General features: G+C 46.6%; 1 protein-coding gene across 6 annotated transcripts in view; it reads right to left on the reverse strand.

Moving 5' to 3' along the window:
• NHSL1 (NHS like 1) overlaps nucleotides 1-13,466 on the reverse strand; it is a 186,412-nt gene extending 172,946 nt beyond the window's left edge. For all 6 annotated transcript variants that reach the window (XM_049800366.1, XM_049800362.1, XM_049800364.1 and 3 more), the window contains exon 1: nucleotides 13,060-13,466. In XM_049800366.1, the coding sequence (XP_049656323.1) occupies nucleotides 13,060-13,417 (358 nt within the window). In that variant the 5' untranslated portion in view covers nucleotides 13,418-13,466. The remainder of the gene's footprint in view (nucleotides 1-13,059) is intronic.
• Between the last annotated feature and the right edge of the window lie 4,353 nt (nucleotides 13,467-17,819).

Genomic DNA, 17,819 nt, shown 5'->3' on the forward strand with positions numbered 1-17,819 from the left:
GCAGATTGTGGATGCTCCATCCTTCAAGATATTCAAAACCCAACTGGACACCGCCCTCAGCACCCTGCTCAAGCCGAGCCTACTCTGACTAGGGAGTTGGATTAGGTGGTCTTATCCAGAGGGTAGTGGTCAACAGCTCAACGTCCAGATGGAGATCAGTGACATGTGGTGTCCCTCGGGGGTCAGTATTGGGACCAGTACTGTTTAATATCTTCATCTTTGACACCAACAGTGGGATTGAGTGCACCCTCAGCAAATCTGCGGACGACACCAAGCTGAGTGGTGCAGTTGACACACCCGATGGATGAGATGCCATCCAGAGGGATCTGGACAAACGCAAGAAGTAGGCTCATGTGAACCTCATGAGGTTCAACAAGGTCAAGTGCAAAGTCCTGCACATGGGTTGGGGCAATGCCTGGCATCAGTACAGGCTGGGGGATGAAGGGATTGAGAGCAGCCCTGCCGAGAAGGACTTGGGGGTACTGGTGGATGAAAAGCTGGACATGAGCTGGCAACATGCGCTCGCAGCCCAGAAAGCCAACCATATCCTGGGCTGCATCAAAAGCAGCATGACCAGCAGGTTGAGGGAGGCGATTCTGCCCCTCTACTCCAGTCTGGTGAGACCCCACCTGCAGTACTGCATTCAGCTCTGGGGCCCCCAGCGTAAGAAAGACATGGACCTGTTGGAGCAAGTCCAGAGGAGGGCCATGAAGATGATCAGAGGGCTGGAGCACCTCTCCTATGAAGACAGGCTGAGAGAGTTGGGGTTGCTCAGCCTGGAGAAGAAAAGGCTCTGGGGAGACCTTATTGAGGCTTTTCAATAGTTAAAGGGGGCTTATAAGAAAGATGGGGACAGACTTTTTAGTAGGCCCTGTTGTGACAGGACAAGGGGTAATTGTTTTAAACTAAAAGAGGGTAGATTTAGACAAGATATAGGGAAGAAATTTTTTACAGTGAGGGTGGTAAAACATGGGAACAGGTTGCCCAGAGGTGGTAGATGCCCCATCCCAGGAAACATTCAAGGTCAGGCAGGATGGGGCTCTGAGCAACATGATCCAGTTGAAGATGTCCCTTCTCATTGCAGGGGTGCTGGACTAAATGACCTTTAAAGGTCCCTTCCAACCCAAACTATTCTATGATTCTGTGATCTCCAGAGGTGCTGTCCCATGCCCAGGATTCTGTGATTTCAAGGACCGTGAAAAGAGCATCTACCCTTTCAGTTGCAAAGCTCTCAATACATGATCTTTGGTGACTGCTCAAGCAGCCTCAAGAAATTTTCCTTGAAAAGTTTCATTCCATTCAAACTCAAACTCACACAGTCACACCTTCAACAGCCATCACCGAGGTGCGGGGAGAAATCAAAAAAGGTACTGCAGCAAACAGCACATAGTTCAAGTACCTTTTATAACACCCTGTAAGTGGAAACTACGCTCTAGCGTCAACTGAGATCACGCAGGACTTTCAGGGTGAGCAGTGAGAAAGACTCTGGCCACTTCAGCGTTTACTTACGGAGTTCATAACAAAGCCTGCTATTTGGTGGTGTCTGCCTTTTCTCAGTCGGTCATTTTTCCAATTTGCTATTTCTGTTAAATGCTGAGATATTCTGGGGTTCTCCCTGGTAAGTTCAAACTTCTACTAGAAATATACCCACGCTTTCATTTGCCTTCAGGATTAAGTTTATTCATATTTTATTTATATAAGCCACTAATAATAATCTAAATTAGAAATACCATATGTGCATAGACATAACTAGTGATAAAACCAACAGAGCACAAACGTGCCAAGCTGACAGGAGCTCAAATGAAGACAACCTTTTGTCTATCGTGACCTAATTAGTTTTTCTACCAGTTGCACTACACAATGCATTTAAATCATTTAAATATTTGATGTGTTAACCTGCAGCACATTATCTCTATGTACAATGCTAAATTACCAACTCTTCATCCTACTGTTTACAAGCTCTAACTACCTCTAGGCTGCAGCAAGTTTCACAATTTGTCAGGAAGGTTACTAACAGTAACAAAGTGATTCGTGAGGAAAAAGCTACTGTATTTTGTGTGTTGGGAAAAGCAGTGGGAGAGGAAAACATGCTCTGTTAGAGCAACAGGGTCAAAACAACATGCCTTGCAGAGTGCTCCCTCCCATGTTACATACCATGCTCTTTAGAGGGGACATCACAAATTACAGAATTCAAGCCAAACTCAACAAGGAGTGGGAGCTGGCAAGATAATAAGTACTGCAGATAGTTTTGGTCTTTGTTCCCATCAAGTAGACACAATGTCTGTTTAACAGATACAGAACAAACAGAGGCTTTTGTGACATGACAAACTAAAAAACACCAAGAGCTGTATGTTTTTGTGCTATTCTTCACCTCAGGCAAACACTCCGTGGATTTCTAATTACCTGTTCTTCCTCCAGACCTCAAGAAGGCCCATAACTATTATGAAACCTTGGGTTCTTCAACACAGACCTTTTTAAACCACACTTAACTAAATTGCCATCTTCTAGCTTGACTTGTATGTGTTGAGACTAGACTCTCTCGGGGCAAAGAGCCTTACGCTCACAGTTAAATCTGTATTGTGGCTGTGCTAAACAAGTGCTTTCTAATGTTTTAAGGAAATCTGTGATTGCAAGTAGGCCAACACTGCAGTTCCACCTTCCTTCAGGATATGCAAGCACAGCCATGCAGGGGACTTCTTGCTGAAGGGCAGCCCTGTCCTACCACCGACCACCAAGACAAGGCAGGGCAAGCGAACTGGCTCACACTCACCTGATTTTCTCCAGCTTTCCTATCTTTCTTGAAGGTAAAGATCATGATTATAGATTACAACTCTGTGTATTTTATAATTATTATATAACTGCGACTATAATTTCAAGATCAACTGTAATAATCTATTTACACTTAAACCACCCTCGTTAAGATCATGCTTGCCTCCCCAGGACGAGGTAAAGCCTACACGACGCTACCCAGGATTTCAGCAAGCGCGGAGGCAGAGCCACTTCGGCGCACGTTGCACAACCGGGGCTGAGCCCAGCTGCAGCCTGACAAGGTCGGGGCCCCCCCTCTCCGCGGGACTGCTCCCCGCAGGGCTCGGGCTGTCCCAGCCTGCCCAACAGGACCGTACATGCTCCCCACTGCGAGGGCAGCAGCCAGAGATACAGGGAAGGGTGTTGGCCCCGTGGAGATCGGTTGCTATACCAGTTTCCCGTATCTTGGCTCCCATCAAGCTCCCAAACACGACTGGTACAAAACCTTTCTATTCCCCCCGTTATTGCCCTTTTATTTCCTACCCTACCCGTTCCCCACAGCATGCATTCACCTGTGCAAACTGACTTTTTGTGATAAATGTGCTTATACCTTATAATACTTTTGATCTTCTATCACATACTCGTGCTAGTAAAAAAAAAGCTAGCAGGAGGAACCATGCAGTAACTACCTACCTTCATTTTAATAGAACACAGAAATAGTTTAATGAACAAGTTTTATAAAACTGCATCTAAACTAACACACCAAGGCATATTATGAACATTACAGTATTTTCATTCTCCCTCATAACATACGTAGAACAAACTTATTAAGTTCTTCCTCATATCTGAAGTTCACAAAATAGGGCCTCCATCTTTCCAACACTACAAATCAAAATAGTATAAAGGCAACTATAACCATATACTTCATTGCATTATTGTTCATATACACATTAACATATATCTCAATCTTACCGAATTATTATTTCCAGAAATTCTTGGATTCTTGGACTTCTGCAAAGAAACATTTTCAGTGTCTACTACATATCTTGGAGGGGGGAAAAAAATCATTCGAAATTTGAGAAAAAAAGGATTTTATTTGCTTCATGTCCAGAATAAACGGGGTGGTGGGTGGATCTTGCTGTGTCATCAATCAAGCTTTGCTTGCGCTATCTTTCTTCTAAACTGAAAATCAAGTACCACAGCCAACAAAAAAGGGAATGTTTTAGGTAAGTTTTGTAAGAGGTTGTTCCCATTTCCTGGTAGTTGGCTTCTTTTTTCCAATTCAAAATGTTTTCAGCGCCTCTAAGGACAATGTGGCTAACAACATTTTGAGGTTTTCTTTTTAACATTTAAAGATACTGCATTAGCCAAACGCCACTTGGTTTTTCAAGACACTCAAGCAGATTCAGTTACTCAGCATGAACTAGATACTGAATAGGAAGGGAAAGCCAGCACCACTCACTCGGGAGCTCTTTCCTCCCGTACAACAGAACAAAAGGTGCCACTAGAGATAACCCACAAAGCACCCCTCTCAGGTCCTGCTGAGCTTCCCGTAAGCAAACTCCATCTGTTGCCAAAAGCCAAAATTCGCCAAAGTAGAAAACAGAAGACAGATGTCCATTTGCCAGGAGAAGGACTTAGCTTGCTTTCTTACTCAAACCCAAGCTGTTGAGAAAGCTTACCAATGTAACAACCAGACACAGAAGAATATATGTAAGCCAGTGGCAACATTTATCCCACCAGTTAAAAGTTCATGAGAGCTCTTCTGTAGCCAGCATTTTGATACTAAGAAGGAAAAAAACTGGGAGGAGCAAGGAGACAGAAGAGCATTCAAGTACAATATGTTACCATTTAAAATATTCTGGAGAAGTCTCTTGTTTTCATTTGCCACTTGGCCATTCAACCAGAAAAAATAAAATAAAGAATAAAAAAAAAACCACCACTGTCACTATTACTCAATATACTTGAAATTTCTACTTTATCATTTTTCCACTACAATTTACGTTAGTATTTATTGCTAGTAGAAAAATTAAGTGGCTCAATTCTTCACCTAGCATCCACGGTTCCAATTTACTCTAAGAGGCATCTGTTATAGTCCTAATCTCTGAAAAATAGGAGCTAAGTTAATTAAAAAATTACTATCTTAGATTAATCAAAATTTGCTTAGTTAGCCTACAGCCTGATTACAGTAAAAGGAATATCCAATCAACTAACTTAACAGATCTACTGGTTGTCCAGATGTTAAATTTCAGATTAAAACAGAGCTGCTGCTCACATACAGATTAAGGAAATTAAACCTACTGAAACATTAAAATGTTCTTTAAATTCCAAAGTTGTAAGAACTCAACCACAGGTACACGTTACAGGGAATTCCTTTGAGTTTTTTTTATTTCAAGCGATACCTGGATACTCTCACTTCCACCACCATAATGGTGTAAATGGTTTTGCTCCTGATTTATACTCCTATAGCAGAGCAATATACAACTCTGTGTTTGGAAGGGAAGCATCAAAAATGAACAAAGAGACGTAGTCGGACCGGATTAAGACTATTACTACGGTGCTATCCACTGTGCCGCAACCCCAGCCGGGAAGGTCTTACACTGGGGCTAACACCAAGGGCTATCAAATGGAGGGGCGAGAAGGGGTTGTCATGAGAAAGCCAGAAGCTCCATCGCATTTCACCCTTTCCTGCCTCTGCCCCCCCATGCCCTCATCTCCTTCCTCCCAAATCCTGCCAACTCTCAGGCACGCAGCAAGTGCTGTTATCTGAGGAAGGGGAGATGCCCCAGGCCAGTTCTATCAGGCGCGACATGGGTGGCGAGGTGCAGAGCGGACATTGAAACGGTCACACCTCAGAGCAGGCAGGACGGGAGATGGAGGGGCAGCTCAGAGCACGCCAGGGGTGGGGAGCCTAAACTACTAGAGAAAAGGAAGAGAAGAGGAAGGAGAGAAAAAATAAAAAAAAATAATCAGGCCTTAACCTAAAAAGCCTGTAGACCGGTGGCTCCGACGGGGAAATTACGAAGAGGAGTTACGGCAAAGCAATCACTCGGCACTGCCTCTCTGCAGGCATAGCCACCCTGCCTCCAGACTGAACAGCGACGTAACCTCAACCACATTCAGCAGGACCTTAAACATTCGTATTCTAACTGCTCATAATTCTCAAAGGGCAATGAAATCTCATATGCACAATGCTGATTAAAGGACAAGAGGCCAATAAATAAATAAAACCTAACTTAAAACACCATAATTCACAAATGACAAAGAAAAAGAAACACGACAGCCTGAAGTCAGAAGCAGCCCTGCCCAACTAAAACATGGTACAATATAAATACAAACAACTTGCAAAATCCACCCACATTACTCTGTGTTTAACCCACAGGTAGAAAGGTATTTTTTCGAGTCTCTTAAGTGGCGTGTCATCCAAGCTCCCCGGAGATTGCCATCCAACCAGCAGGTTTCCTACCCAACCTACAGCCGAGAACAACATTTAATTACCATGTTTAATTGATCTTGTTAACTGTTAGGGTGGACAGCTTTGATCTCACCTGCTGATAGCTAGTTTACTACTACAAAAGAAACCAGGACTTTGCATAATTGCCAAGCCTTCGATGCGCATTTTTTAATTCCTTCTATTTCTCAATCTCCCTTTCTGTTTGTGCTGCACTAATGCTCCTCACAACAGGAACCAAAGCACATGCCCTCACTTATTGTATCATTTATTTGAACATGCAGGGGGAAAAAAAAAAAAAAAAAAAAAAAAGAAAGATGAGGAAAGGGAAATCGCCCCTCCTTCACCCAGAAATACGGAAAAAGGCCAGGAATTACCATAGTGAATCTGGCCTTGGCAACGTTAAGCACAGTATCCCGTGGCTGATGCCAGCCAGCACCAAAAGCTTCAGAGGAAGGTGCAGGAATCACTAAGCGCATGTGGGATAATCTGCTCCCCATCCCCCTTGAAAGCCTCATCTGACTCTCCACTGATTAGAGGCTGGTTTAAATTCCAGGACAGAGGTTTTGAGGAATTTCAGTGGTTTTGCACTGTGTTGTTTTATGTTTGTTAATAGGTTCACCCCAAAAATGCCTCTTCTGCAGGAACTTCATATTAGCAGCTTAGGAGAGAAGCCCACAAGACCAAGATTACTAGCTCGCACTCAACCAAGCTGAGACTCTGCCAATACTAATAGGAAGAGAAACTTCTGAAGACATTTTATTGTATCCTAAAATATCTAGGAACCTTCAAGATAGATCCTAATTAAAAACAACTAAATACAAGTATGTTTAATTCATTAACTACCTCTCCTAAACACCATTTTCCTGAGTGCTCAAGCCAATCATAAGATCTACGGAAATAAATGTTCATAGGTGGTGTATAATAGGTTCTGAGAAATGTACAAAGCAGCTCTACATTTCAGCCAAAGAGTGTCAACTGTTTTCAAAACAGCAAGCCAAACCCTCATCAAACTGAATTCAGCTGGAGCTTTGCCACTCAGCAGGACAGCGACTTGGCCCACCGTCCCCATGGGAAATCTTTTTCTAACTCAGACTTTCTTCCTGCTTATTTCAAATGAAATCTCCTTTGGATCAGGTTGAATTTCCACAGATAATTAGTCTTGCACTAGCTAAATAAAACAAGAGTTATATTGCTTCTGAGCAGCAATCTGAATAATTACAGCAGGGTAAAAGAGAAAATCCGCCCCCCACACCCCCCCCCCACCCGCCCGCAAGGGGAACTTAGCAATTAACTGTTTAACATGGCTTGAACTTTGCTGCTCTATCTTCATATTACACAGCAAGAGAGAGAGGAAAAGTACCATAGTGCACAGTCACCTCAAGCATCTGCAAAGTATCGTAGTTGAACTGTAGCTCCCACATAGTGTTAGAACAGAATTTTTCACCTGAAAGTCAGTCCTTTCTCATCAAAGCTTCCTCAACAGCACACCATGGTTTTGGTGGTTGGTTTGGGGTTTTTGGTTGTGGTGTGGTGTTGTGTTGGTTTTTTTTTTTCTTTTGGGAGGATGTGTGTTTTGTTTGGGTTTGGGTTTTTTTCCTACACCTTCTTCTAAAGAAGGTTTCTTCTTGTTGTTGTAAGATGACAAGTATCTCGTACACTCTATCCCTACACCAGAAGCTACAGAAAGCCCAGCAAGTCAGCCTGCCCGTTCATCTCCTGCCTACTGCTGATACTGTCTTGAATAGTGCTCACTTTTGGTGGCTAGGGATGGAGGAGGGGTTTCCCTAGGAATAAGCTGAATAAAGCTTCCTGTTCGGCTAAAGCAGGAAATGTGCTCCAGTACTGCCTTGCACACAAAGAGTGGAAAATACTTACTAAACAAAATAGCAGGAGATGAAGTGTAAACTGGATTGTCCTTCCATCATGCAGACAAACAGAAAGCCATACTCCCCATCCCCCCCAGCTCTCTTGCATTAATGTGCTTAAACTTGAAAAAAAAAAATACATACATATGTATGCACGTTCTGCATGAACATCAAATGATTATGCTGTGCCTTTAAAACCAAACACTGAAGGATTTTAAACAACAACAACGCTAATTATGAGGTAGCATTTCCTCCCTCCCACAGGATCAGTTTCTTCTTGTTAGAATAGGAGGTACAACTGGCCAAACCCCATCCTACTACTGGAGAAACTGAACCAGAAGTTGTCATTAGGTTAACCTCCCAGCATTTCTCTCAAAACATCTCTTCAGAAAGACTAAAAATAGCACAGAAGATGGAAGGGACAGCCTTCCAATCTGTTGAACCATTAAGATTCACAGAAAAGAACAGCAATATTAATTTTTGCCTAAGTATCTGCAGATGGTAGAAGACAAATATTAATGGAAAAAATGTCCTTCTTCACGCCCTATAAAAACAATGACTGTTTAAGGCCTCACAGCGTTTCCCAAGAGCTGGCCTTGTAATTCACACAAGATTTCTCCACTGCCATCATATGCCTTTTGATGAGCTCTGATCACTTCAAAGAAGCATTTGTCCTCACCCACCCTGATGTTTAAGAACTGAAAGTGATGAAAACTGCATCACCTAATGCTAGGTCACAGCTACAGATGCACACTACTAGAAGATGAAAAGCTGTTAGGTGAGTTCCATGGTGTAAAACATTACAGCAGCTGGATGCTGGAAACCTGTAACAAAACATCATGCAAAACAGCAATGCACATAAGCTTAATGAAAACCTGACGAAAGATTGTTAAAAAGAAGTACTGAATCTAATTAATTCTCTAGACATGGCTAGTGCAGTTAAACTAAGGTCACGAGTACTGCATACTACACTTGAATTTTATAAACCACCTCGAGCCATTAGTGCCTCCCACCACCATGAGTTATAACCAGTCATCAGCCCCACAGGGACATGTGTCATCATATTTTCATGTCCCTTCTTATGGCACAACACCCTGCTCATCATGCAAAGCTCAAATACATGTCAGGAAAGCATTTTTCTAAATGGCCTTAAAAATATCCTCGTATTGAAATAGAGTCAGGCACAAGTTTCTCAGCTGAGGGACATAAAGAGAAGCTTCTCTACCATCCTAAATGGAAAGTTTAAGACAGCCAAACCAAACCAGAGGAGCTGAACTGTTCCAGTGAACCCCAACATCAGTGGCAAACCCTGGAAAAAACAACCATCACTAAGACCACATACAACTGAAAGCTACCTTCAACATCCTGAAGCGGACATGAAATTAAACTCTCTGAGTGTGGGTGGCACACCAATACAAAACCCTTGGAAAGCAGGCCTCCCAGTTGAAGGGCATGGCAGAACTCCAGCCGCTCTTGATAGATGAGGAAGTTCCCCCCCCCCCATACGGGTTGCAAAGATGTAGCACCTACTGCAGTACAGCACATCACGAGCCAGTTTGTCACATCAGAAAGTTCCTTTACATGGGGTGCAATGAATGGATGTGCTTGAACTAACGCATTCACTACGGGATACCAAAGAGTATATAACAGAAGAGAAATGGCAGAGATCATTCAAGGCACACTGACCTATTAATACTCCAGTACGTGTATCTAGGAGCATATGGATCACACACACACAAGGATGCACCGTACAGCCAGACGAGCAAGCACAGTCCATGACCGTAAAGAATGACTAACTGAAGACAAAGAGCTTTGTTCTGCCTGCTTTCCCTCCCTCACACCCCCACCCATGCTCAGCCAGGAACAAACACTAATGGACCCCTGTTATCTGAAGGATACTACACGGAAACTTTACTTTGAATCAAAATGATGACAGTACACAAATAAAACCCCCTCACAGTTTCAAACCAACTACTTTCCCAAGCACCAGGGCCATATGTAGCGTAGCTTATACCAGCTTCCAGCCTGCAGCTACTTCCCAAGAAGTGGTTGTGACCCAGATTTGAAGTTTGCTAGTCCTCTTCTGGTCCTTCCCATATAAGATCATGGTGGGATCACAAAAGTCACCCTGTGACCTTTGGTTCCAAGAAGAAATTATTGTCTGGGCCCCACGAAGAGAACAAAAGCCATTTATTCAAGTAAAAATTACTCATGATTTGAAAAGCAGTTGTACAACGTCCTATCCCCTCATCCTGAAAGCCAGAGCAAAATACTTCAGTCACCTGATACAATGTCATGCTGCTTCTGCCTGTGCGCAAGAGATATAGTAGTTTACAGTACTTTCCCCACAAGAAGAGGTTTATGAGCAATAAGAATCTAGTAAATGGGAAAGCAATTAAATTTGTTCACAATCCTTGCTGTTCTTAGAGTCCCACACCAGCAAACAGCTTTCTCCATGAAGCTTCTGTATCTTCAAAAATGGGAAGGAAAATCCCCCTTGTCATTGTTCCCAAACAAAGCCAGCATTATCAAACCATTCTCTTTGTTTTGCAGATATTTCCCTTTAATGCCAGAAACAGGGGCAAACTTGCAGACAAGCCTTGATGGCTTGCATTATAGAGACGTTTATGATGCTAACTACAACCGATCATCCCACCCGTCCTCCTTGGCCAGATTACAGTATGTAGAAAGCACAAAAAAAGAGAACTGGCATGTCTTTTTGTGCAACTTCACGTCACTATGCTTAGCCTGCGTATCAATTCCTCGTGACTGTTAGGCAAATAAAATAATCCTCCTTTACAAGAAGTCTGTATTTCATAAGAAAGAAATCATCATTAGTTCTTGTTGACTTTAATAAATGAGATCTTTGAAAAGTAAATATTAGCAGCAGCAGTGCAGCTGTTAAGTAGCAAAATTAAATTTGACAGCAGAGACGCCACTTACCAAAGAATTTAAAACCAAATGGAGAAAGCCAAACATAAGAACTGTGTCCAGTTTGGGGAATTGCAATGACAAGAGCAAAGATCATAAAATTAAAAGCAGTAACAGGCTTAGCTCAAAGAACTGAGTTGTAATAGAAAAAAATTAAGTAGTAAATATAGAACTTGTGCAAAACTATGACCAAGAAAGAATACCATAACTAAACATCTGACACATGTAAAATTTCAGGGTTTGCACAGTGCAGCGCTACCCTTAGTTCACTCTTCCCTTTAGATGTGTTGCATCAGTGTGCAGTCATAATTAGCTCCCTATTTAAAACAGAGATAAATAAATACTGCTTCCTGTCAGGGCGTCAATGTAATATACCACCATACTGCAGGCATCCTCAGTAATAAATAATTCTCATTTCAAGTCTGACTGCACCTTGCCATGCCAAACTAACATAACTATATTGGCAGAAAAGGATATACCTGTCTTGATGAGGAAGAAAAGCTCCTTAAGTTTGTCAAGCAGTTACAAAGCCCCCAAAAAGCCAAACAAGTTATCACAAAACTTTAGCCTAACACTTACAAACCACAGAAATAGCCTTTTGGTAAGGGTGGCGATGGTTTCCTCCTTTGGAGGAACCGTATACTGAAGTATACAATAAGGAATAATTATGCGATGAAATGGGTAAGTTACCCATACAGGGTTCATACTCTTTGAATCTTATGCGTGAAAGGCCTTCCTTATCAATTTTGTTCCTAAGTACGCCATGCGCAAAGCAGCCTTTCTACTCCCATTTAAAAGAAAACTACGGGTGGTCTCCGAGCAGCGATCGTATTTAGGCTAGGCTTATACCCCATACAGCTGCCGCAGAAGTTGCAACACAGTTCTTTGGATTCTGAATGTTTCCAACACACTGAGAAAGCTAAGCTGATGTTGCAAGCCATCTTTCACCGAGTCTGCGGGGAGCTAGGACACGCGCAAACGCAACTCCTCCGTGTAGCTGGTACAGTTTTGACGCGATCCTTTCTCCAAAGCTGGACCAAGCTCGGAAAAAAAACCTTCTCCTGTAGCTCTGTGTAGCTGTACAATCAGTCGCTTCTGAGGGCCACTTTACAGGCTCGGAAAGAACTTAACAAGAACCCCCCCATACTGCCACTACTTGGGACTCCCGAGGCTGAATCTGGATCTTGCCGCTTGTGCTCCTTATCAGGTCGAAAATACAAACTTGGGATCAGCGCTGCACACAGAACAGAAGCGCAGGAGAACTGAGAGGGGTACAAAACCAGCCGCAAAGTACATCCAGGCTTCTGTTTACTGAGGTCCTCCCGTGCGCACACAGAAGAATTCATGGGGCATGTGGGCTGAACTGTCAGGAGCCCGGCTGGCCCGAACTCTAGCGCAAACCCGGCAGAAACAGAAGAAAAAGCCCACCCGGCCCTCCCCCCACCCCCCTCTGGATGACCGCCCTCTCTCCCAGCCAAGGTCTCCCCGCGCTGGAAGTGCTGACAGCCCGCCGGCTCCCCGCCGCCCCCGGGTCAGCCCGCTGCCCTCGCTGCGGACACCCTCTCTCTCCCCGGTGAATTAGACCGCTGCCCGGCGGAAGGCACCGGACCGGCAAAACACCGGCAGCCACCGGCCCCGCACGCTGACACCTCCCTGCCCGGGTGGCAGCCAGCGCCGGAGCCGCCGGGACGAAGCCCGGGACTGGGGTCGCCGGGGGAGGGACGGGGACGGGGGGGACGCGCTGCAGCCGGCGGGAACCCGGGAGGACCCGCGGCGGGAGGCCGGGGGCGGCCGCCGCCACCTGAACACGGGAAGGACGAGAGGGGGATGCTTAAGTTTCGCCTCTTGCTTCTCCCTCCCCCCCCCCCCCCTTTTTTTTTTTTTTTCTTTTCAAAAGCAGATAACTAAACGAAGCACAGCCCGCCGCGCAAACCGCCCCGCCAGCGGGCGGGCGCCCCCCGGCCGGTCCCGGTCCCTCACTCCCCCTCCGCGCCCCCTCCTCTCCCCGAGCCGCCCCGCCACCCGCCGCCGTCCCGGGCCGGCGGTAAGGGTCGCACTCACGGATCTTGACTTTGCGGTGGTCGAGGCGGGCGAGGAGCCCCTCCAGGGCGCCGAGGCGGCGCTGGAGCCGGGCGTTGCGGTGGCAGAGGGAGTCCGCCTCGCTGAGGATCCCGCCGAAGATGTCGCCGGCGCAGCGGGAGAGGTCGGAGAGCTGCATCAGCAGCGACACCAGCGCGTACGAGCTGACCTGCTCCAGCGCCCCGAAGAGCGGCACCGCGCCGCGGCGGCGCCCGCCGCCCCCCTCCGCCGCCCCGCCGTGGTCCCCCGGCGCCGGGCCGCCCCGCTCCGCGCCGTCCCCGCCGGCCTCTTCCAACCTGCACAGCTTCAGCGGCTCCAGGGTCCGCAGGGGGAACGGCATCGCGGCCGGGGGAAGGAGGGCAGCGCAGGGCACGGTGGCGGGAGGTGGGGCGGGGGGGGGGGGGAGAAGCTAGGCGTCCCCCGCGCAAAAAGTCTTCATCCGCGCAGCGCCGCGGTGACAAAAGTTCAGAGGGAGGAGAGAGAAAGGGGGAGAGACGGAGGGAGGGAGGGACGGAGGGAGGGAGGGAGAACAACAACAAATGAATCGGGGCGGGAAGGCGGCCGCGCTACGCGCTCCGGGGCCGGGGGGGAGCCGCCACTGCCGCCGCCGCCGCCTCGGCGGAGGGGGAGCCCCGCGCGGCGCCCATGTGCGGGAGCGGCCCCCGGAGGAGGGAGGGAAGGGGGAGGGACTGGACGGGAGCGGAGCGGAGCGGAGCGGGGCCGCCGCAGCACGGCGGGCGCGGGGAGAGCCCGGGGCGGCGCGGCGCTGCCCTGCGGCCGGGAGACAGGAAAGAGCGCGGGTTGCTCTCCCCGAAGTGGAGATTGGGGAGGAAGCGTGGGAGGGGGGCCGAAGCGCCCTGGATGCGGCCACAAAGGAGGAAAGCCAGCCGGAGGGGCGGGGAGGGGCGGGAGGCGGAGGACGGAAGAGAAAAGCCCGGAGCAGCCCCACCTGGGCAGCCCCGCGCCGTTGCAGGCACTTTTCTGAACGCACCAAACTCCCAACCCGGAAAGCGAGAGCTAGGAAGAGAGGAGGAGAGAGGGGAGGGAATTAAAAAAAAAAAAAAAAAAAAAAAAAAAAAAAATTAAAAAAAGCCTCCACGAACCTGGGAAAAGAAAAAGAGGCCGCCGCCTACCTGTGGCTCCCCGAACTGGAGCCCCTGCCAGAGCCTCACCCTTCCCGGGCAGCTAACAGCCGAGGTACCCGCCGCCGGCCCGGGCCAGCGGGGCTCCCCGGGGGGACGCCAGCCCCCTCCGGCCCCGCTGCCGCCTCCTGCCCGGCGAAAGGGGCCAAGCGGGCGGTGGGGCAGGTCTGGCCTCAGCCTCCTTCCCTGCCGCGCCGCAGGTCGGGCCGGGGCTGCTGCTCAAAGGCAGGGGCAGAAGAGCAGCCTGCCCGGGGAACGCGAGCGGCCGTGCGAGCGGAGCTCCAACTAGCGCGCGTGGTTAATTTTTAGTAAGAGAGATTGGCGCCGAGGTAGGAGAAGCGAAGTCTGAACCGGGCGGCGTGAGACCGAGTGCCGCAGCACGTCGCTCTGGTACGGACCGGAGGAGGGTTCGAGCCCGGGAAGCCCCCGCGCTCTGCCCGTGTGAGGGGCGGTCAGCCCTTCATCGAGGCGACTGCTCTAATGGGCTATTCCCCACAGAACCGATTTAGGCTACTAGCAACTGTCAGCAGCTGCTATTTAATTTTAATTGGGCAATGCCCTACTGGCTCTGGCTCCTGCTATGTGATCAAGAGAGGAGCCCAATCCCTCTCGCCTTGTGGAAGAGGGCCCTGGGGAAAAGTGGTTGTATGGTCCCGTCCTGCCCCACAGCCTGCTCCGCTTCCCTCTGCAGCTGCCACTGGTGAGGCTGTGTGATGAAAGAAAGGTGAATCAGCTGGAGAAGGAAGGGTCCAAGGACAGATCCACTCCGCCCTTCCGGTAGCATCTTGAGGACGCATAATTTATGACAAAATATTCTGCATCAAAGTAATTCTCATATGCAGTTTTAGCCCTGGTTACTTCAGGGAAACCTGAAGAAAACTATCCCACCAGTAGCGTTTCGGGAGCTCCTTAGTGCATGGAGGAGTTTGGAGGCAAGGCTGCAGACAGTGGTACACAAACCAAAGGCTCAATAGCATGCACAAGAGTTAAGAGCCACAGGAAACACGTTTGGGGTGACACTCATAAACAAAAATTGCAAGTCGCTAATTCTTCTTGTTCATTAATCAAGAAAAGTCTTTCATCTTCAAGTTTTCGGGGAAGAAAAGAAAAAAGCAATCCAATCTAGTGTTAAAAAAATAAAGAGCAAAACCACCTTTCTTCAGACCTCGGTCCGAACAGGTTACCAATGGATAACTTTGCAACTTGGAATGCTCCCGCTGATTTTCTGTAACAGACAGTACCACTGAGTGCATATGTGCAATATTTGTAGAAACTGATGAGAAGAACATGGTGCAAACAGGCTAAATGGTGTTTAATCAAGGGTTTAAGCACATAAGGAATCCTAAGCAATAGTCTTGCGACGGGGAAGCTGTCAGGGTTGATTAACAGAGGATGATGGAAAGCAGTCATTCTCATATTGAATTCTTCTGGGTTTGTTTTGGGACATAATGTCTTCATTAGTTCTTAGACGTGTTTGTTTGGGATAGTTGTTTGATAAAAACTATGGACTGTTAGCTGGCATGTTTGAATTGAGAGGAGTGTATCTTTGTATGTTTTGTTTAAATTATAGGAGTATGATCGAGAAACCAAGTATGAGGTGGACTTAAATATAAAACACAGTAGGAAGAAAACAAGCAAAGAGCTTGGCTCAGGTGTCAGCTGGAAAGAACCCAGAGCAACATATCTGCCGGGTCAGATATCATCAGACCATGAGCATGTTTGTTTGATTGGAAATTACGCATTCTTATTTTGGAGTTTTAGTAATAGGTAGTTTAAAAAAGATACATTTACCAGTCTAATATCCTTTCTGAAAATTCAGATCAAATCCTGATATTGCAAATATTCTTGCATGTTCTTATCTGTAAGCAGGAAAAAGTGTTTAAAACAGATATGAGTGCAGGGAGAATAATAACAAGAAATCAAATCTTTAGGCAACACTTAAATGCAGTAAAGAGCCTCAGCTACTGTGAGTGAGTGGAATTTCACTGCCAGTGAAGCCTACTTTACCTATTTCACTGCTTCCTATGTTTGCAAACTGTAAAATGAACTACTGTGACAGCTTGAATATTTCTGGCGGGAAAAATGTCTCATAAAAAATAAGGTCTTTTTAGGACTGACCGTTAAACCAAGTGAAGAAATAAATCTGAATTTTAAATGCACTGACGTTCTTGAAACATTCAAAGTCCACATGTTTATGCCAGAACAATACTTTTTTTCTCATTCATTTGCGTGGGTCTGGTTTTTCTGGAATGGGCTGTTACTATACGGAATACTCAGAAAAAAAACAGGTGGGAAAAAAAGTAAATATTGAGTGACTGAAATGTGAACATCGGTTAACTGAAACCAGTAAAGGACAGTCTCAGAGCTTGTTTCTTCCCGTGCAAAAGGAAGGGATGTAGGAAGGGAAACGGAGCCTAGATACTTACACAGACAGAGATTTAAAGTATTCATCATGCTGGAAAGGAACGGGGATGGCCCTGCTGCTTCTCCCCACTGTCTGGCGGGCTGCTGCCCTTGGGTGAGCCTCCCCTGCGGCTCACAGCCCTGCACGTTCATGTCAACGCAGTTTGTGACACTTGTGGTATGCAAGTGGTGGGAGCGAGGGGCTGCTTTCCATTTAGCTGCGTCCGCTGGAGAAGGAGGTCTGCGAGCTCAGTGGGCAGCAGTCGCTGTCACTTGTGCAGCTAAGCCTGGCAGAGCTGTGACCTGACGTTCTGGGTCTCACACACCTGCAAATGCCCTCAGTCAGGAGTGGGAGATCCTCTGAGAAGTGGAACAGAGCCTAGAAAACCAAGATGCAAAGGAGGAAGACAGACAAAAGGATGGTTCATTTTTAATGAAGGTTCGAAGTTCACTGGAGAGTTTATTAGGTCTGAATTGCAGTTTTCTTCCTTCACCATTTTAAGCCTCAAGTGAAATTACCAAAGTAACTTTCATGTTCTATTTCAAGAAAGAGGAGACAAGTCTTGTGGGAGTTACTCATCACCTATTGCAGAATGAATGCTGCTCTTCCCTCGGCTTGCTTCTGCAATCCATTTGGGCTCTTAGAAGCAAATGGCAAGCATTAGTACAAGAGCCGCGTGGCCAACCATGAAACATCAGACAGCTCTTCCTGAAATTGTAGTTACGTTCCAAAAGGGTAGTTTAGATGTGGTCAGCTGGAATCGCCAGGCTCATCCATTCTAGCTTAGCCCACAGATTCAAGCTATATGCCTGTGTAGGCTAGCAAAGCCCAACCAAGTTGATACACAGAAATAAACAACAGTACAACTTGGAGGGATTGAGGAGGCCATTTCTGGATTGCTCCCAGAGCAGCACTAATGAGCTCTGGTTTGTAATTGAGAAGGCAAGCTCAATGTTCTGGGCACAGAGTCAGCTTCTGTATTTTTTAGTTACTTTGGCTGTTGAGCTGTAGAAGTTTGATGAAGGCTTAAAATAGAGGCAATTCTACAAGAGAAGGATGTTTTCTGACATTTTATTCTTTCCTGGTTAACCAAAACTATGTGGATGCTCCCAGTCTTGTTGGGCCACTGGGCTCTTTTAATCGTCATACATTTCATTTCTGTCTTCAACAGAAAACCTTTTTCAAAGAAACCTGCA

Source organism: Accipiter gentilis, chromosome 5, assembly GCF_929443795.1.
Source record: "Accipiter gentilis chromosome 5, bAccGen1.1, whole genome shotgun sequence".
In the NCBI taxonomy this organism is placed as follows: domain Eukaryota; kingdom Metazoa; phylum Chordata; class Aves; order Accipitriformes; family Accipitridae; genus Astur; species Astur gentilis.